The sequence below is a fragment of the Sarcophilus harrisii genome, chromosome 4 (genome assembly GCF_902635505.1).
Source record: "Sarcophilus harrisii chromosome 4, mSarHar1.11, whole genome shotgun sequence".
In the NCBI taxonomy this organism is placed as follows: Eukaryota; Metazoa; Chordata; class Mammalia; order Dasyuromorphia; family Dasyuridae; genus Sarcophilus; species Sarcophilus harrisii.
The window spans coordinates 293,572,600-293,594,395 of NC_045429.1; the positions used below are offsets into that span (position 1 = coordinate 293,572,600).

The 21,796-nt window shown below is 37.4% G+C and overlaps 2 protein-coding genes across 7 annotated transcripts in view; one reads left to right on the forward strand and one right to left on the reverse strand.

The window, feature by feature from the left end:
• The window catches only part of HEXD (hexosaminidase D), a 39,627-nt gene extending 37,712 nt beyond the window's left edge, over positions 1–1,915 (forward strand). For 3 of the 4 annotated variants that reach the window (XM_023503979.2, XM_023503980.2, XM_023503982.2), the window contains 2 exons: positions 556–648; positions 962–1,915. In XM_023503979.2, coding sequence (XP_023359747.1) covers positions 556–648; positions 962–1,130 — 262 coding nt within the window. In that variant the 3' untranslated portion in view covers positions 1,131–1,915. The remainder of the gene's footprint in view (positions 1–555; positions 649–961) is intronic. The other variant, XM_031968443.1, reaches the window with a different exon arrangement.
• LOC100913798 (cytochrome b-245 chaperone 1) lies at positions 262–21,391 on the reverse strand. 3 transcript variants are annotated; one of them, XM_031968474.1, is made up of 8 exons: positions 20,918–21,391; positions 17,448–17,570; positions 17,165–17,206; positions 14,985–15,058; positions 14,199–14,295; positions 12,158–12,302; positions 1,226–1,292; positions 262–301 (listed from the first exon to the last, which is right to left on the reverse strand). In XM_031968474.1, the coding sequence occupies exons 2-8, from the start codon at positions 17,530–17,532 to the stop codon at positions 269–271; spliced, it is 543 nt and encodes a 180-aa protein (XP_031824334.1). In that variant the 5' UTR covers positions 17,533–17,570; positions 20,918–21,391; the 3' UTR covers positions 262–268. The 3 variants fall into 3 exon arrangements, with proteins under 3 accessions (XP_031824334.1, XP_031824332.1, XP_031824333.1); XM_031968472.1 differs by lacking the exon at positions 262–301 and having other exon boundaries at positions 1,148–1,292; positions 20,918–21,388; XM_031968473.1 differs by lacking the exons at positions 262–301; positions 1,226–1,292 and adding an exon at positions 9,657–10,563 and having other exon boundaries at positions 20,918–21,384.
• Between the last annotated feature and the right edge of the window lie 405 nt (positions 21,392–21,796).

Consider the following 21,796-nt stretch of genomic DNA (forward strand, 5'->3'; position numbering starts at 1 on the left):
AAAAATCAGATTCTAGAAAGAAAAAAAAACTGAGAAGGAAAATGAAAATGCAAGCAAACAGTAATAGAAAATGTGAAAATGATATGTTGTGGTCCACACTCAGTTCCCATAATCCTCTCTGGGGTGTAGATGGCTTTCTTTATTACTGGACAATTGGAAGTGGTTTGAATTAACTCATTGTTGAAGAGAACCACATCCATCAGAATTGATCATATGGTTTTGATGTTGCCTGGTATAATGATCTGGTTCTGCTCATTTCACCTTAGCATCAAGTAATCGATGTAAGTCTCTCCAGGCCTCTCTGAAATCATCAAAACAGGTTGGTTATTAACAAGTATAGAACAATTCCAAAGAAATTAATTGTTTTCTTCCTTCACCATACAGTCTATTTGGGTAACAAAACATAAGACGAATGAAGCAGCCTCTGCCAGATTTTTCAATCGTGTCAGAGGCCTTACAAAACTAATGCCTCAGGATAAGCCAAATAATAGGAAGTACTGCATAGCTACATGCACCCCTGACTACTGAGTACAGTCCCAATGCATTTATTTACAGGTATGTGACAGGCTGGTTCAGCTCTTATCACCGCAAGAGGAAAATGATTCACCCAGTTATGATCCAGTACATCCAACCAGATGCCATCAGGTAGTAGTACCAGCTCTTTTGCCAGACTCAGTACTCTTCATCTATCATTTTTTCTAAAATAGCTAGATTTTAAATCTCTGTGCTAAAAATAGCTTTGAAATAAAATAATTTTTTGATACAAAATTTAAATTCAAAGACCAGATAAGACTCTTTAAATGAATTCATTTATTTTTACATCACTGTATTAGACATTAATAGCTCCAAGTGCTTCTCACTTTCTTAATTTCCTTTTAAAAGATTGACTTCCCGTAGTATTTCAACTTTTTAATGAGGACTCACATGTCAAACTAAGTCAACTTTTTCTATTTCTCTTCAGCCTCCTAACCAGATGGAATGCTGTCATCCAGGAGTTGCAGGCAGCACTTGAAAGAATTTTCTACCCAGATGCAGTAGAGGAGTGGCTGGAAGAAAACACATATCCCACCATCCAGAAGCTACAGCAGCTGTTGCAAGATCTGGATGCAGCAATAGCAGCTCAATCTTAACGTTTTTGACATGGAAGTGGCCCATCTTATGTGGAAGGCTTACCTACTGCTAACCCAGTGGAGATTTTTACAGATGGCCAAGGCCAGTCACTTACTGAGGGAAGGCCAGGGTTGAGAGAGTTCCTGGGGGTTTGATTGAAAAATCTGATTCTAGGACAAAATCTGAAAAGATACAATGAGGTAAAAGCCATTACCATGAGAAGATGAAGCAGAATTTATTATGCTACAGCTGAATCCAAAAAATTAGGGGTGGCAGTCATAAGTTTCCAAAAGGCATCAGTAAAAAGACACTAAGATTTAAAAAGCAAAAAAGATAACCAGAGAAATTACATTATGCTTGAAGGTATTATAAATTGCTGAAATACATGCACAAAAAATAGCATAACATTTAAATACTTGAAAGAAAAAAAATAGTTGAACTACAGAATGAAATAGATAACAAACTAAAATATTAGAGGACCTCAGTGTGTCCCTTTTCACCCTAGACAAATCTAACAAAAAGATAAACAAGAAAGATTCTGAAAAGAAATAGAAAAATCAAATGTGACAGATGTCTGGTTATTATAAATGATAGTAAAAAAGAGTATTACTCCACTACATATGGCAACCTTTATAAAAACAAATGCAGAAAGTTTAAATATATTCTTTATAACACATCAGCACAATAAAAACTATAATCAATAGAGGGAATTTGAAGAAGTAAAAGAAAATATATGTTATAGTTATTACCAATAACAGACAACACATTAAAAAAAAAAAAACTTACTCCACCCACTGCTCTTAATGTAATAGAATAAGCACTCTTATTCCTAGAAATTACTCTTAAGACTTTTTTTCTCTTCCATCCTCTTGATGTTCAGGATCATCTTCAGTGCAGCAGCTTGTTAAAACTACAGCTGGATCATGGACAGGAATAAAAAATGACCAGTCCCATGAGCCAAAGCATCCCCTTCTCATCTAAACTGTAGCTTGGTCCTAGGCTAGATCCTGGTATTCATATTTATATTGAAGCCCCATAGTTCCTAAGTTCTTAGGACTTTGGTGGCAGTGTTATAATCAAGGTACAACTAGGCAGAAACTACTATTTCCATACTACTGTTCTGCACTGATGCAATACAAATTTAAAATTTTGTCCTCTACGAGTTTAGACAGAGTCCAAAATTTGTAGTTAAGATTTTTTCCTTGAGTGATGCTCTCAGACTCTGCAAAATTGTAAATTATATAAGATTTAATTTGGCGGGGGAAGGGGGGGAGGGAGGGAGGTCCCTTAAAAAAATGATACAGATGGTGAGGAAACTAAACGCATGTCATGTGAAAACTGATTAAAGGAACTCTGGACGTTGAGCCTTGAGAAAACAGTAGGAAAATAATTTTGAATTAGAAACAGTGAATTAGAAATAGCAGGGGCAAATTTTGGCTAGATCCAAAAGATTTCCCAGCAATTAGAACTTTACAAAAGCATTATAGGCTCTCTCGAGTAGGGTCTTTCATTACTAAAGGTCTTCCAGTATAAGACAGCTAGATGAGTACCACTGGTTAGGGATGCTAGAAAGGAAATTCCTGTTCAGCTGTTGGAACTAAATTAGTAATTGTTGGAATCCTAGTGTCAACTCAACTTGAAACGAGATGAAAACTCAAGGGAGATGTCAGAATCCTGGTGTTAACTCAATGGAATTGATACAGTGCTTATTGGTTCACACCTTAAGGTGTGAACCAATAAGCACTGTATCAATCCTTACAAGGTGACAAATTGCTGATACTGATAGAAACAATGCTTGTGTTCACACCTTTAGAAAGCTCATATAAACAAGAAGTATTTAAGTACTCATTGGAGTTCACAGGTTTGGGAGATTTTAGGGTTTAGTATGAGATATCCAAATTCACACCTCCCTTAAGCCCTGACTCCAGAAGGAGGAGTTAACCTTTGGGAGATCATATATAAAAGAGGCTCTTAGCTTCAGGTGAAGGACTTCCAACATTGCGAGGGGTCAGAGAAGAGCACTCTGGGAAGAAGCCCACAAGCCCTCTCTCTGAGGCAAGAAAGATTCATTGCATCTTCCACCTTGGTGCTGGCTGGAGGCTGAAGAAAGCAGAGGCAGAAGCAAAGGACAAAGCTGCAATAAGCTCTTAGAACCAAGCAGAAAGACAGGCCTCAGAAAAACCAACCGGGCTATATTGGAGACAATAAAAGATCTAAACTTTTAACATCTGGCTGCATTTGGGTGATTATTACTTTTAACTGAAACTAAGGCTGCCTCTAGAGAACCTCCCCAAGGAAACTTGCTCCCAGAGAGAACCATCTTATATTATAAAGAAGTAAAACACCACAAGTAATGCTAAACTAAAAAAGGAATAGTTCTTAATTAGCTCAAATTGACTGCAAAAATCACAAAATAAGAATGGATGACTTGCCACTACATTTTTACTACCATTATTGAAAAACTACTACCCATTCCCATTCTGCTACAGATTTTGGTTTGACACCTTAGAAGTTGTAATGGTCCGTTTTAAAGGGCAGTAGTGAGTTACAATAGGTTCTTGACAGGGGCACTAAAGTGATCACATAGGGAATATTGTGTGCAGTTCTGTACACCATTTTAAATAAGGAATTGGCAAGCAGTAATGCCTTCACAGAGATGTAATCAAGAATATTGAGAAGACTGAAGGCAATATATACTATATAGGTATTTGTGGGAAACAGGGATATTTAGTCTGACGAAAACTTAAGGGAGCCATGATAATTACTGTTGAGTATTTAAAAGACATGCAGGGCTTATTCTTGTTTCCAGGAGGCAGAATTAGAACAATAGGTGGAAGCTGCATAAATGTAGATATTACCTCAAGATAAAGAAAACCTTCCTGACAAAGAACTCAAAATATGAAATCGGCTGTTTACAGTTTAGTTTGCTTGCTCCCCTAGATTTCCAAAGAGAAGACTACATCTCTCAAGAAATCTTGTAGAAAGGATTCCTGTTCAGGTAACATAATGAACTAGAAACTGAAGAAATTCTGTGATTTGATGAAAATGTATCCAGGGAAGAAAATTTGAGGAAACTTAAGAAACAAGAAACAATAATTTTTTAAGATGGGTGCCTAAGTTAGACTTTGAGAATGTTTGAATGGAAGCCCAGTTAAGTGAGGAAAATAATTTGTAAGAAATGGAAACAGAGACAAACCCAGATTTGGGACTTCTCAGAATGAATGAATGGTTTTTGGTGGGCAAGCTGGTGATTTCCTTTATAAACACAGTGGAAAAATTGGCTTTTTAAATATACTCTACCTTTTCTCTCCAATCAAAAATGATGAATAGCCATTCTCCAATTGATAAATGGTCAAAGGATATGAACAGACAATTCTCAAATGAAGAAATGAAAACTATTCCTAGCCATATGAAAATATGCTCCAAATCATTATTAATCAGAGAAATCCAAATTAAGGCAACTCTGAGATACCACTACACACCTGTCAGATTGGCTAGAATGACAGGGAAAGATAACGTGGAGGGGATAGTGGGAAAACAGGGACACTGATACATTGTTGGTGGAATTGTGAACACATCCAGCCATTTTGGAGAGCAATTTGGAACTATGCCCAAAAAGTTATCCAACAGTGCATACTCTTTGATCCAGCAGTGTTTCTACTGGGCTTATACCCCAAAGAGATACTAAAGAAGGGAAAGGGACCTGTATGTCCCAAAATGTTTGTGGTAGCCCTGTTTGTAATGGCTAAAAGCTTGAAAATGAATGGATGCCCATCAATTGGAGAATGGTTGAGTAAATTGTGGTATATGAATGTTATGGAATATTGTTGTTCTGTAAGAAATGACCAACAGGATGAATACAGAGAGGATTGGCAAGACTTACATGAACTGATGCTGAGTGAAATAAGCAGAACCAGGAGATCATTATATACCTCAATAACAATACTGTATGAGGATGTATTCTGATGGAAGTGGATTTCTTTGACAAAGAGAAGATCTAACTCAGTTTCAATTGATCAAGGATGGACAGAAGCAGCTACACCCAAAGAAAGAACACTAGGAAATGAATGTAAACTGCTTGCATTTTTGTTTTTCCTCCCGGGTTATTTTTACCTTCTGAATCCAATTCTCCCTGAGCAACAAGAGAACTGTTTGGTTCTGCATACATATATTGTTTCTAAGATATACTGTAACCTCTTTAACATGTATAGGACTACTTGCCATCTGGGGGAGGGGGTGGAGGGAGGGAGGGGAAAAATCGGAACAGAAGTGAGTGCAAGGGATAATGTTGTAAAAAATTACCCTGACATGGGTTCTGGCAATAAAAAGTATTTAAAAAAAAATGATGATGATTCCTGAAATAGAGCCAGTAGACTTCCACAAGCTTATTAGTTTTAATTCTACTGGCGACATAATTGCTTTAGAAACAAAAAAGCCAACTCCAAAGCTACCCATAGAGTTTCTGTTATCACCTGGAAGAAGACTAAGAACAAAAAGGAACTCTACTACTCCCCGCAGCTACACACACAATTTGAATTTCACTGAATGGCATGAGAATGTTAACATCAATCTTAGTTTTTGGTCATTTTCAAAAAAAGAACACCTAGTCAAGTATAAATCCTTTCATGTTTCAATAGCAACAAGATACCATCTGCTTAACTGAAAAAATTAATGAAGGTTAAGGAAGTATAACTACAATAGTCATACAGAAATAGCCTATGATTGAAAAGGGTAATTCAAAATCAGTCAATAAACATTTATTAAACACATTTATAATGCACCAGGCATCATGCCAAGAACAGGATACAAAGAAAGACATAAGACTATCCCTGCCCTCAAAGAGCTCACAGTCTAATGGTGGAGATTACACATAAAAAAGCAAAAAGTGGGAGAAGGGAATAGCTTGGCACAATATTATCATGCAGCTGGGACAGGAGATTATCTGAGAAGGTATAAGTTTCTAGGTTGATTTCATTTTCTCCTACCTAGGAAAGCAGGTAGGTGGAAAATGACAAGGAAAATACCCTGAGTGTCCTCCTGAAATTGGAGAATCTGGGGAGAACTCCCAGAAGTCCACCTCCCACCCTCTAATCAGAGGAAGGAGGGGGTCCCAGAGGCAGGGGGTCCTGAGGAGGTATGAGGTAATTCCTGTGATTTTCCTACATGCCTTACAGGAAAATTAGAAATCTATTCAAGAAATGTATTCTAAAAGTTCCCGAAATAACCATCAGCCTTCAGCCTTAGATAAGGAAAGCTTCAGGAGCAGGTAAACTACCACAGTATTTCTAGATAAATCAATTTATAACTTACAGGGTCAATGTCAGGATCCGGTTCACCAAGATAGAATGGCAGAGCCCATGCTATTGATCTGAACTAGGGATTCTTGTATCAAGAAAGTCACTGTCAAGTCTCAATTATTTAGGGCCCAATTATTCAGATTGTGGATTTTTTTTAAAAGTTCCTTGCCTTTCTCTTACTATCTAACCCTGCCACTGCCAATTACCAAGTGAGCCTAAAGGTAAATAGAAAAGATTTCACATGACTGTGCAAAAAGATTAACTTTTGTGAATTAAAGAACTAAAAAGAACTTTCAAGATATTTTTGGAATTTCACTTACCCATTTTGATTAACTAGAAAATGTAAATTGCTGTTCAATTATTTTTAAAAAATTGACTTCAGCTATTTCAGCAGTAATTGGCCTGATATTCTTGTTTTTGTTGTACCTTATGACTAGAGAACATATATAAAATATATGGTTCACTGTAGCCACAGAATAATTCTCAGTGTCACACATGTAATGATTTCTTTATATAACTTTATATAACATAGATTTGTGATGGAGCTACCTAAACTCAATCTTCAATATACATGATCTGTCTTTCAGGTTAGGGGAATAGAAGGTGCTTCATTTCACGGCATCTGTGGCTATTCCTCTTGAATCTGATCTATGTCTTACCACTGGAGCTAGAAGACTGTGGAAAAGAAAGTGAGGCTGGTGACTTTGCAAAGCCCACCCTCACTTAAATCCAATTCACTCGCAAGTCATGGAACTTCATGTTCCTCAAGAAAAGAACAAACGGCAAACAACAATGTTAAGTATATAGCACATCCAATGCATTTTCTTCAGTCCTAGAGCTAATCTCTACCACATATGAAATCTACTATGAATATCCAGAATGAAGTAGGGAGTGAATCTCTCCCACTTAGTGGAGTTAAAATTTAGCAGCTGATTGTTGACATGACAGCTGGCAAAATTCTAACTCTCAAACATAAAACAATGCTGAAACTACTAGGACAGAGGTGAATAAGAAACTAAAATTCAATATATTAAAGCAATACCCTACCAGGTTTTCAGAATTCTTATAAGGAAGTCTGATGACTTCCAAGATTCCTCCCCTGTTTTCTGTGAGAACTAGACATCTAGCTACTGAGTCCCAGAGGAGTTAAGATATTGAGATTAAAAAGAAAAACAGATTACAGAAATTCTAGATGAGTACAGATTTGTAAGTTAAAACTAGGTCTTCTTTACTCTTCAGGAGGGCAATTGCAGGAAATGAGAATTCCAACAACTGAGATACTCCTTTCTCAAAATAATCAGCCTAAGGCAAATTACAAAAGGTATCTATCCTGCTATGTAAACAGCAAGGTCATTTTACATTAAATAGGACTTGGCCTGTCCTAGATCAATCTGTCCTGACACACAAACATACATACCCTTTTCTGAAGAAAAAAATGTAGCACTGAGCCAAAAAAAGTAACTGAAGGGCAGATACTCCAATTCTTCCAAGCCAAGACAAATCAGGAAAAACATGACCATGCAAGGCATCACAACATGCAAGAAAATAGGCCAAGTCTCAGTTGAGTGTGGTTTGAGTTTATACCAGTTTAGGGGCTGAACTTTATAAGCCATATTCCCAGAAGCTACCAGTCCACAGCCTAGTTCATCTGGTTCTTCTGGGCTTGGGCCCACTACCCAAACAATTCTATACCACATTTAAGTTTCCCCAAATAGCTTAATAAAAATGGTGAAAGTAAAAAGAAAGATAACTCAGGGAATGAATTCCTAGATGCTGACATGGGTTTAACAAAAAGAAATTTCTCTTCTATTCAGCTAAAATGGCTTTTGCTATGGAATGACAATATTTCTTTGGCTGAAAACTTATTAATAATAAGTCTGGTAGTCTTGAAGTCAAAAAAAATAAAAGAAGGGTGAAGGAAAGATACTTTTAAATCTCTGACTTCAGATTTCATATCTGGCAAAAACAGATTTCAAAATGAGACTCAAGAACTCTTGAATATACTTAAAAACATGCCACCAACAGCCCTCTTGGAAATACATCTAACAAGAAAGATTCTACATGATCACCCATTTATGAGGCTTATTTACAATAAGACGGAGCTGGAATGCCTAAGGAGGCCCCTCACAAGCCATGTTGCAAACTCCAATTTATGCTCTATTCCTTTGGTTCACCATAGACAGAAGAAAGACAGGCTTATTAGAAAAGGGCAATTGCTGTTCAAAATACAAAGGAAGTAGGAAAACACTTTGAGGTCGCTGGAAAACTTTCTAGTTTAGTCACAATCTCCAAAATGTAAAGGGCTGAAACTTGGGTTGATGCACTGAGGTCGGACAACCCAGTACTTAAGTCTAACTACTGATTGGACAACTCTATTAGCATATGTTTGGAAAATGGCCCTTCTCACTATTCTGTGCTGGTTCAATCTTTTGGTATATATAAAGAATTGTGGGAAGGATTGGGGGTGGAGTAAGACAAGCTAGAGTCACTTGGGTGGTAGAGGTGGAAAAGGAAGGTTGCAGAGATCCTATATCCATTCCCTTCACTTATACCCCTAAAGACCAAGAACTTTTGCTTATCCTGACTCTGGTTGATTCTAAGGTATCCAGAGTGCTAACTCAGTCTTCACACCAAAACATATCTCATTCTACAGTTGGGTATATCCTGCTGCTTTACCATCCCCCCAATCCTCATTTCAGCCTCTTTAGTGAGATGGGACCAGAACTGGAGGTACACAGAGATCTCATTTCTCCAGTGGCCTATTCAATTCATTTGTAGAACTTCATTATCTATAGCTGGTATAAAGCTGGGACTTCTGGCCTCTCACAAGACCCTTTAATTCAAACACTTGTGCTCCCAGTTGTAGAGAAATATTGAGGAAGCTGAAATAAGGCTTGGCTTCTTAACGATTTCCAGAGACAAACATTTAAAAAGTCCACAAAGAACAGAACCTCCAACCAGCAATTGGCCACATAACCACTTTAAGTCCCTGCTTGAAAGTATGGGGCTATCAGCTCCCTAAAATTTCACAGAAGCAATTAAATATTTAACAACCAAAGTTGCCAGTTGCCTTGGTCCCATAATGAGGCAGCTGTTTTTGTAATTGTGATTTTAAATATGCTCAAATGTTTCTAGACCACTTCTTCATTTTTGTGTCATGGACTTCATTGACAGTATGGTGAAATATGCAATATGGACTCCCTTCTTACAATACTGTTTTTTTGTTGTTGTTTTTCAAATTCATAACTGAAGGAAATGCTAAATTTCAGTTGGAGACTGGTGAAAATAGCTATGTAAATTTTTTCTTCCCCATCTAAGTTCAAATGTTCCATGAAATCTGTCCATGAGTTCATGGACAACAGATTAGGAATTCCTGCTCAACAGAAGTAACTCCAACTGGTTGACATCCACATTCCTCCCCGAATGTCATTCTGCTCAAGCCCTTCCTTCATTTTGTATTTCTTCATCCTTATCATCCCTGAAGCAAAATCACAAAAGAACCTTCTTGCCCAGATCTCTCCAGGTCCTCTATGTGAGAAAAACTGACCAGTGGCTGAGGAGACATGTCAGCTTAATTTCCCACTCCCGAGAGAAGGGCATAAGGCAACATGGTATAGTGGAAAGAACAATGGAGTTACATATATTATGTGATTCATATCCCAGCTCTTCCATTTATTAAACTCTGTGACTTTAGGAACATGACTTCCCCTTTCTCGGCCTCAAGTTCCTCTTCTGTAAAATGACAGTTGGATAGTCCCTAAGGTCCCATTAAGTTCTATAACTACATAACAAATGAGAAGGAAGGAGCAAACTCAACAAATGACCACAGAACTTAAGGCCCAGTCTAGTGAGCTAGAAGCTTTGCCAGAGAAGCAGAAACAAAACATAGATCCCTCTGTTAGCAATCCACATCACTGTAAAAACCAAATACAGTCAAACAGGCGGCCCTGGAGGAAAGGAAAAAAGAAAGAAGTATCAAAAGCTGCAGGAGGAATAGAGCAGCCAGATTCAGTGACTCAGGCCACTATGTCAGACTTAGTTCTGGTGCCTGGGTTCATCCACATCACTGTCACTGCTCTGGGACAAGTCTTTGGGGCTCTCTGGCTGGCGCAGCTCCAGAAAGTTGATGATAAGCTTGGCAATTACTTCTACATCACTAAGATAAAGAATGGGAAGAAGGAAAAGGAAAAATTCAAATTACTTACCATATAAGACCCATCCCCAAATCCTTTACATAATAGCCCAAGAAAAATGAAGCAAAAGATTTATTCTTTACCCCCAATCCCTCCAACAAGTCATCTCCCTTTTATTCTAGTCTGTTCCCTTTCTTATTTTCCCTTGATTTAATGTGTAGTTTAACATCATCACAAATAATACCCTCAGAAAGTAGGCAAACTTTAAGGGTGGAAATGCTATGTGACTTTGGAAAAGTTTATCTTTTTTGCTTTTTTATGCTTCAGTTTTCCCATATATAAGAAAAGAGAGAGAATACAGTATAAGTCAAAACTAACTATGAAGCCTTCTGGACTTTTAAGAGGTTAAATTTTTAAGATAAAAAAGTTTCTTTCAAGTTATAAGTTATTTGACAGGAAGGTTATAGCCAAAAGTAAACCTCAAAGGAAAACCATTACCACTACCCATTGATTTCTTTCTTTTTTAGAGTAGTTCAGGAGCAAATGAAGATTCCACTACGTGACAACTTTAAGAACACGACAAGCTAATGTTAGGACCTGCCTCAAGAAATAAAAACTTTATAATAAAAAGGAATCATGAAGTGGAACAGTCATTTTCAATATCTCTCTTGACCCAGAACACCTTATTGCCCACTTAAACAAAGGCCCCAAAGAATCAAAAGGCTGTTTGAGGAAACATAAAAAGATGATTTGACTTGAAATCATCTAAGAAAATGACAGCTTTAGAGTAGAAATTATGTAATTATACTCTAATTTAGCTTTCAACAAAGCTTCACAAATGCTCTGTCATGAAAGTATTATCACAATACAGGTTCCTATTACTATAGACAGTGCCAAGCTCTTATGCAAAGCTGATGCTTAAGCACGTCATCCTTCCCAATTTCTTTGCCCAGATGAAAGGCTGCATATTGTCTAACCAAATCATGCTGAGGCCAATTTTGGTCTATTTGATCCAGATGTCTCTACTGGTTGGCCTTCATTTATTTTGTCTGTAAAATGGCAAGTTGTTCTTGGAAGGGGGAGGGGTTCCAAAAGGCACCCCCACTAGAATGATTTACAAAGTAGAAGAAAAAAAATGATTCAGGCTTCAGGGATAGCCACAAAATCTAGATATAAACCATCATGATTTTAGACAAAATAGTATAGTATATTTAAAAGATCATTATATTTAAAGTCAAGGAATCTAGATTCAGAGGCTGGTTCAATTATTTACTATGTGACCTTCACCAAAGTCACTTTCACTCTAAGGGCCTTCAATTAGTTATAATATGTAATATATATGTAATATGTATAATATGTAAAATTAGGTGGCTGAAACTAAATATCCAGAGTTCCTTCCAACTCTAAATCCTATGACATTAGGATGTGGTCACTAATGACCCAAATAGAACCAGAAACAATGGATTACATAATGTCAGTAACTTGAAAGAGAATCCAAAATAAAATGGGTTCTAAGTTGCTATAGATACATCTATAATTTAAATGTCACTCTCAGTGTAGGTAAAGCTCCCCATTTGCCCCTATCTACATACTATTCCCAAGACATTGTTATCTTACCTCCTATGACCCATCACTGCACTCTGGGTAAGAGGATGGGAAAAGCCTGTTGCAAACCGAAGTACCACTGTATAGCCCTTTCCAAAATATCGAACTTTCTCTTCAATGACATTCACATCCTTAATGTCATTCAGTCCAACTACCACTGAAAAGATAAGAACAGTTAATACTCATGTAAGAATGTCAGATCTTAGAAGACATCACAAAATGATGTCAGTGATAACAGTCATGTGTTTTTTCCAAAGCCTAAAACTCTGAATTGAGGCTTTCCTAAATTTCATGTAAACATATTTCACTCAACACAAAAATCAGTAGCACTGAATTCCATTCCTATCTTTATGAGTTGGATAGAAAGCCTTATGGCAAGTCAATTTTCCTCCCAGGGTGAGCTCAATTTCTTCAACTGTGGACAAGAAGGATAGCTAAACTCTAAAGTTTCCTCCAACAATGTCATGATGAGATTCTGTGATTTGAAGAAATTCAGTATTTACAAAGAATTCAGGATCTATTGAAATATTGACCAACCTTTATTTCTCAATATGTTTCCAGATCAACATAGTAGGATTCTGCTTGATCTACTTCCAAACATGGAGTCAAAACAATAGTATTAAAGGACAAAGCAACATCCTTCCTAGGAACCATTGATTTACTCTTTTACAAGAAAGCAAATCTGGTTCTGGTTTCTAATGTCATATATATTAATTAAGAGAGCCTTCTTATTTGTTTTGTTTGTCTTAATTTCCTCCTTAAGGTACCATGTGGCATAATAGAAAGAAGATCACATTTGGAGACCAAGGACTTGGGTTCAAATTACAAGTTTGTAATTTTGGGAAATCACTTAACTCCTCTGGGACTGTTTCTTCATCTGTAAAATGAGTGATTTAGACAAAGTCTCTAAGAATAGTCAACGACATATATTTTGCCTGTTTGTGATTACCCAAGCTCAGCTTTACTAGATGGGTACAAACAAGGAAAGAAGGTTCCCAGCTGGTGGCTTTAGTGCATGAATGTAACAAAGCTGCTTAAAATTATCCTAAATGAACGACTATTATGATGAGTTAGCCAAAAACTATTCCCAAACAGAGCCATTCAAAAAGTGACATACAACCAGGAACCAGGACATTTCCTGAGCAAGAGCAGTTCTAGCAAGGCTCAGAGTTTCTTTTGTATCAGATAACTGTGATTATGAAAGCAGAATTCCCTTTCTCATTCACTCTTTAAATTCATAGGGTTGAAATATCAGTACGAACCTAGTGGGCCATATCATCTCTCTCTCTTCCCCCTGCCTCTAAATTCTTGATAGACAGTAGGAATCCTAAAGGAAGCTTTAACATGGCATTAAGTGTCCTCCAGATCCTGATGCCCTTTAGCTGGTTTTCTATTTTACAAGACAAAATGATTTTAACATAGTTTAACATTACTTATCTAGACAATATTTAAAACCATGTGCCTGGCCTACAGGGAGCCATGAAGGTCCCTACAGAACAGGAAAAAATTAATTCCTGACTTCAAGATTAATAATCTCCTTTTTCTTCAAACAAGTTTTGAACTTGATTATAGGGTTAACAATATCCAAGCAATTTCAGTGCTATTACACTTTGCTCCTAAAAATAAAAAGCCAAACTGGATTAGAAAAATTCATACTGATGCAAAAGAATAGTTTTCAGACCTTATATTCACAAGCCAAATCACAATACCCAAGAACATGGAAGACCATGTGGTGCAAAAGAAAAAGCTTACATGGAGTCAGAAGATTGGGGTTTGAATCTTCATTTTTTTCCTTATGTGACTTTTAGATAAGTCCTTACTATAAGAGCATACCTTCATCATCTCCCAAAAAAAGGGCAGAGGGAGAGGGAAAATATTAAGTGAATTTCTTCCCAGGTTTAGATCTATGAGCCTAAGGATTTTCAATTACCTTGTTCAATAAAAGCTCAGTTTGAAAACTCTAGACTAGCCAATCAAAAATATTTGTTTAATAAACAAAAGTGATCCCTTTGTATCCACTGCAATACTTAAGCATATGCAATACAACTCTTACCTTGTTCATGGCATACCCTAGAAGCCATCAGTATTTTCTTGTAGAGGTTGAATGTTTTCAAGATTACTTTCCCAGTAGTTTTGTCAAACAGGGCTTCCTAAAAAAAAAAAATAGCAAAAGATTACCACACAAGGTCTTGAGTTCAGGAGACACACTAATTTCACTCAAACCTCCAGAAACAAACAGTTGCCTTGCTATTTAATGATTATGATTAACAGTTCCCAGTGCCACACTATCTCCCTAATTCTTCAACTATACTGCAGATTTTCTGTTGTCAGATATGATTTTCTACTCTAAAATTAAACAAATTTCTCAGAGGGAATTTAGAAAAAAATTTGAAAAATATCCTTTCTTCACTCATCCCAACACTTGATTTATCAAAACCAAATGTTCTTCTACAAATCTAATTCCCTTAATCTGGGGATTGAAAAAAAGAGTAATAATGATTAAGGAGAATCCTTGAGAAATGACAGGACTCTCAAACATAATCTCTCTTTCACAGATTGTGCTCTAGCCAAACTAATTTACTCCCTAGTCCCCTAATGCTTACTGCATTTATACTGTCTTTATCCTGAACTGCCCTCTGTTCCCCTCTTTAACTGCTAAATTTCTACCCAACTTTTAAAACAACCCACTCAAACATCACCTCTTTCATGAAATCTTCCATTATGTCCCTCAATCAGTAATGACCTTCCCACTTAATCCACAGATTGGTATTTCTCCTGCCCTGGGGAACTTCCCACCCCAATTCTTCCATCAGCCCGTGATGCTAACTTTAGCCCTTACCTCCCAGTCCTCTAAGTTCTGCACCGCCACAAACAGACACCCTGTGACATAGAAGAATTTCCAGCCTATATTATCTAGAAAGCAAATATCCAGAGTAAATAGCTTTGAAAGGCAAAAAGGGAATGCCAACACTGAACTGAAAGCAAACAAGCCCAGAAAGACAGAAAAGTTTCCTCTCAGTACTCCATAGGCTAATTATCTCTGTAGGATCTTCCTACAGAGCAAGAGCAGCAATTACACTCAATGGAGAAAAGGGAAAAGTGGGAGGGGGGAAAGAGGAAAAATTTTCCATAGATCTTAAAAACTAATGTCCTATTCCTAAGCACCTCAAAGCCCAGGCTGCAGACAAGCTACTTTGAATACTGGATATCTAGATATAAAGTAGCTTGTCTACCCTGGCAAAAACTCTTTAGTTAGTACTTGTCTTCTTTTCAGTGTCTAGATGAGCTTAGAGGATAGGTCAGAGGATACATAAAACAATATGCCAAGAGATGAGATCATGGATCTGGCACTGCTAATGTGAAATAATGAACAAGCCAATTCCCCTTTGTAATCCCTATTTCTTTTTGTATAGGATGAAGTGGTTTCACATAGATGATATCCAAGGGCCATCTCCAGTCATCCTGATGGTCTTGCAACTGGACTCAGATAGCTTCAAAGGAGAAAGTGAGGCTGATGACTTTGCCCTTCCTCCTTTCAATCCAATTCATTCACATGTAATGGCATCACCTTCCTGATGTCATGGTCTTCTTCAAGAATGAGAAACAAACTGCAACAATAGATGATATCTTTTCCATTCTTATCAATTTTACTTTGAGCTTTAGTGATTATATTTCATTGTGGACTTGGATGATTTTTTTTTAATTAAAGCTTCATATTTTTCAGAATATATACATGGATAACTCTTCAACATTAACCCCTGCAAAATCTTGTGTTCCAATCCCCCCCCCCACTTCCTCCCCTAAATGGCAAGTAGTCCAATATATGTTAAACATATACTTTAACCTATTTAACATGTATGGGACTATGCCATCTAGGGGAAGGGGTAGAAGGAAGGAGGGGGAAAGTTGAAACAGAAGTTTTTGCAAGGGTCAATGTTGAAAAATTACCCATGCATATGTTTTGTATATAAAAAGCTATAATAAAAGAAAAAGAAATATATGTCAAATCCAATATATGCATACATATTTATACAATTATCTTGCTACAAAGAAAAATCAAATCAAACCAGAAAAAAAATGAGAAAGACAAGCAAATAACAACAAAAAGAGTGAAAATGCTATGTTGTAAAACATACACAGTTCCAATAGTCCTCTCTCTGGGTGTAGCTGGCTCTCTTCACAAGATCATTGGAACTGGTATAGATGATAACTAAAGTCCCTTCTAGCTCTAAGAATTTATGATTTTCTGGGTAGAAATGTCCTAAGTCTGATTCTTAGGCTCCTTATAGAGATACATGAATAATTCCAAGGAAAGAGGAGATTTAAAGCATACAAAAATTGAGTTATATGTAAAGCAGTTTGCAGCAGAACACTAGGCATATAATTCTTTAAAAATGTGGGTCAAAGAGAGGGGAAGAAGGGCATCAAAATACATAAACTCACTAAATCCCTCCTGGATGAATTAAAATTAATCTTTAAACATCTCCATACCAATTGATATCACACAGTTATTAATGAAAAACAAAATACAATGGTGGTAAGCAAAGTAAAATGGATGATGTACAATAGAAATGACAAGCATACAGCTCACATGTTCACAGGCCCACAGCACTTCCAGTTGTGACTGGAAACAGATTAAAATATAAATGGGAATAATAAAACAAGTAAAAACATAATAAAACATAGATAAAATTACATTTTAAAAAAGTCAATTTGCCGGTTATATGAATCTTCATGTACAGATTAATGGCCCCCATTTCCACTTGAGTTTGACAGGATATACAACAAACAACTAAAGGTAGAAGCTGGGAAAGCCTGCCTAGAAGGTGTTTAATAAAAATTTCCTGACTAAACTAAAGATCTGATTGTCAGTTCAGCCTTAGGGAAATGAAGAAGCAAAAGAGGTCAGCATAGATAAAAATTAAAATGCTAGAAGAACCTCAATGAAAAATCAAGAGGACAAAAAGTGAAAAATTCCAAAGAAAACAAATCCATAAAAAATAGCAAGAGCCACTGTACCTCCACTGTAGTATGCAGCTGCCAAGCCAATGGACAAGATACCTGAAACAAAAATAAAAAACTTTAGTTAGAACTAATACAACAGGTCGTCTCTAATCACTCACCAAAAGATTAATATCAGATGGTTTTATTCCTTCCTCCCACAAAGCTTACAAATAGAAGCTAGGAAGCAACAGCTCTGAACAAATAACTTTTCATTTGTTATTTGAGTAGTGAAAAGGAAAATAGAAGGGAGTAGAAGAGAAAGGCTTTCCTATTTCAGAGCCAGATATACTGGGCTTACCTACAAGAAGAGACCAGGATCGGATACCAGGAGACCTCTTCAGATGGAGAAGGGAGCCAGTTCGGGTCTCTACCTGCATATACATTCCTGGCTTCTGGAACTACTCCCAAAGTAAAAACAAGGCTTGTAGAGAAGAACAAAGAATTAGGTGAAAATGACCTTGACCAAAGAATGACCAAAGAAATATTCAGTCATTCTAGTTAAGTCTATCTGTTTCTCTGTCACTCTATTAGTTATTCTAGTAGACATTAGTATTAGATGCTATTGAAGAAAGTGGCAAAATCCCACTACAACTAAAAAAATCTGGGTACTAATCCCAGAAAGGCTGACACCTAGCTATGACTTTGGACAAGTCAAACAATCTCTGCTCCAGTTTCTTTAACTATAAGATATAAGAGTTGAATTAGATAATTTCCAAGGTACCTTCAGCTTTAATATTCTAGAAGCCTAGGAAATATCACAGTGACTTCATATATATATATATATATATATATATATATATATATATATATATATATATATATATGACTATTCCCTCAGTCTTTCTCCTATAAAAACAAGAAAAATATCTTAAAGATATTAATAGATAATAATTCAGAGTAGGAAGGAAAGTGAGAAGTCATTTACTCATGTCCCTCATTTTTCAGTTGAGGAATAGGTGTGTAAGGCTGTTAAGTTACTTGCCCAAGGTTGTATTCGTAAAATGGCAGAATAAAGATTTGAATTGCTTTTTTTTTTTTTACTAGAAATCAAACATTCTTTCCATTACACTAGAGGGTTCATAAAAAGTACTGGATTCATCCAAGATACAACCCATCAAAACATTAAAGACTTCCAACTAAGATGGCAACATCTTACAGAAAAGCCCATCTGCCCCACATATTAACCTAAAGGACCTTAAATTAAGCAATGATCAAGAAACATGAAAAGAAACAATGGGGAGAGCCTTTTTTCAGAACAAAAAGTCAATCAAAAGCCTATGAGCACCAGGAAAGGAAATGTGTCAGAGAAGGTAGTGTGAACACAGATCAGGAATAACTGAAGGAACTTTGTTTCTGGAGGCCCAGAAGCTCTGCTCAGATAGGAAGTCCACAGCACTTAAACCACAGGATAATCATTTTGGTCTTCTTCAATTACAAAGGACAAGCAAACAAAAAGCAAAGGCAAATTGTCAGTTATAGTCCCTTTTGCTAGATTCTCTTCCAGATCCCTCCCTCCAAACACAAGCCTCCCTCAAGATGCTAATCTAGGTTTCCCTCTAATTCTTCCTCTATGCTGCTTTATATAGTGATCTCATTAGCTTCCATGCTAATGAGCATGGAATTAGCTTTAATTATCATAACGCCAATGATTCTCAAATCTACCTATTCTGGCCAAAACTCTCAGCTGACCTCCAATCTCATCTGCAAATGCCTTTCAAACTGGACCTCCAATAGGCATCTTAAATTAAACATGTCCAAAACAACACTCATCTTCCCTCCTACACCTTCAACTGCTATTGCCACCACTTCCCCATTACTGTAGAGGATAACATCATCTTCCCAGTCCATTAGGCTTGCAACTTAGGAATTACTCCTCTCTCTTGCCACCACTATTTCTCACCTCCCATATCCTAGCTGTTGCCAAGACCTATCAATTTCACCTTTGTAATATCTCTCAGATTTACCTCTATCTTCTCTGACACTATCCCATTCAGATGTAGGCCCTCATCATTTCATGCCTGTTCCAATAGCCTAACAAGGGATCTGCCTGTCTTAAGTCCATTTTCCATTTAGCCATCAGTAATTTTCATAAACCTTAGGTCTGATCATGTCACTCTCATGTCACTCAATAAACTTCAGGGGTTCCCTATTGCTTCCAGCATCAAATACAAAATGCTCTAGGACTGAGCCTTGGAAGACATCCACAGTTAAAAGGTAAATCAATTAATAAATAATATATAGTGCTGGGCCAGAGGGACACAAAGACAAAGCATGAAATGGTTAAAACTATTTGTAACTATGGAGAGAGACATTTTACTTGAATGATAGTCACAAACCATACTGCAATATGAAAGAATTAATTTTAAGAGAAGCATCAGAGAATTTGTGGACCCTTTTGAAAAAATAATCTCTATATTTTGGATATTTTCCTAAATGGAAATTTTCCTCCATTAAACAAATGAGATGAGTTTTTCTCTTCCTCCATGAATTCAAAATTCTGGAAGAAACTGACTCAAAAATATCTTTCCCAGATGTACTAGAAGTGAAAGAATACAGGTCTTTCTGGACTCAAAAGAATTTGTAAAATGTCATCTGAAAGCAAGATCATTTTTATAATTTTCTCACTTTTCTTGCTTTTAAAAATAATATGGCTAATATAAAAATGTCATGTATGATCTCACATGAAAAACTGATAAACTGCTGTCTCAGTGGTTGGAAGAGAGGTGGAAGGAAGAATATGAAACTCAAAACTAAAAAGAAAATGTCTTCAGTAAAGTAAGGTGAAAAAGAAAAAAAAAAGAATATTTGGAAATTTTTGTGGATAATAAAGAACTCTTCTGTTTGGATTATGTACTTTCCTGACAATGGTGAACTCTTCAGGTGTTTTTATCCCTGGCTTGATGGTGAAACTCAGGTTGTATCTGTCATAGAATCTGTCATCGAATCTTTAAGATATATTTGACAGACATCTCATTTGAGGAGAGTCTTTAAGGCTGCATTTTTTTCTACAGAATTTTAAGGCTATTTACTCAACCATGAACTCACCCATCACAGTTAATAACTGACACAAGTTATTTGTTAGAACAATGGATGTCAGGAAAGAGCAATATCCTGAAAATATGAGGGATTGAAGGAAAACTTTTCTATTATGAATTGATTGAGGCTTCCTTGACTCAAAACTGGTTCCTATGAGGTATATGGACTGGACAGAGGCAGCTTTTTGTTTAATGTGACATCATTTCTACTGACCTTCAGGGATAACAGAGCTTGGAAGTGTGCTATTTCTTGGGAAAAAGAGAAGCAGCTTTGACACGTAAATAGAAGGAAAATTACAAAAAGCTTATGTTAACTTATTTTGGCTCTGACACTAGCTGTGTGTTCTCTGGCAAATCTGGGTTGGATTTGATGATTCTTCCAGTTTTAAAGTTATGATCTTATTGTCGCTTGGTTCATCCCCACCAACCAGCAAGAGTGCTTGAGGCATGGGCGGGGTAGGGGTAGCCCTGTGGCAGGGGATCCTGCAGAAAAAGAAAACCCAATGACCCACAACTCCCTGCATCACCGACAATACTTCTTCCTTTCTTTTCCCCTTTCTCCAGCTTCCTCCGACTAGTGGGAAGCAAAGGTAGCAAAGAAGCTGCCAGCAAATTGGCAGGCGTGTATATTCATTCACACCTGCCCTAGCTTAGGCAAAACGAACTCGCTAAGTCCCACTGCCCCCAGAGAGCAGGGAGAGCGGCAGAGTAAGTGGAAGGAGAATGCGCCTACCTAGTAGAAGACAGCGGCAGAGGCAGTAGCGTCAGATACGAGCAGGAAAGCAGTCGTTTGAATGAGATCTGGGCGGGAAGGCTACTTCCGGATTCATGCCCAGGAGGGTGGAGGTACCATAGAGTGAGCCGGCCGGGCCACTTCCGTTACGGAAGAGGAACAGAGGGCGGGCCGATCTCAGGAGGCGCCCTACTTCCTCCGAAGTGGTTTTGGCCATCTTGCGTTCTGGTAAAAATTGTTTAAGAGACCCTAGGTATAGAAGGGATGACACGGTTGTGAATGACAATTCCCAGGGGGAAGGAAAAACACTTCTAGCTGGCTGTAAGCGAAACCGAAGAAGGGTGGCTTTTACCAGTCTAAAGAAGCCGGTGAACTGGAAACTTTGCCCGATCCCGAGATGGCGTTGCCGACTTTGTAGACTTCAGACCCTAAGCCCTGGAAGTGGCGGCTGGGCAGAAGTGAAAGGAGCGGATGTGTCCTTTTAAGATGGGCTTCCGTAGAGTGCCTTACTTTCAAGCTCCAGAAGGCTTCCTTTTATTCCTCGTGAGCACAGTTCCGGGAAGGGAGAGGGATGGAGTGGAGTGACATTTCCCTGTGTGCTGGTGTACTTCGGGTCCCTCTTGGTCCTGAGCAAAATTACCATTTTAATAAGATGGTGCTATTACATGTAGAAGGAATATTAGACAGTCATAAAATTCACACATTAGTTATTCGTTCTGAACCCGTGTGATTTTCTGCAATACGGATTTCTGTGTGATGCTGGAGAAACTGAGGCAAGGTAGGGATTAGAGAGTTTTTAACATATTATTTGGATTTCTGAGAGGGAGAGATTGTGCTGGGGGCATGATGCTCCTAAGGCTGATGTCCAAAGCAGCAGCA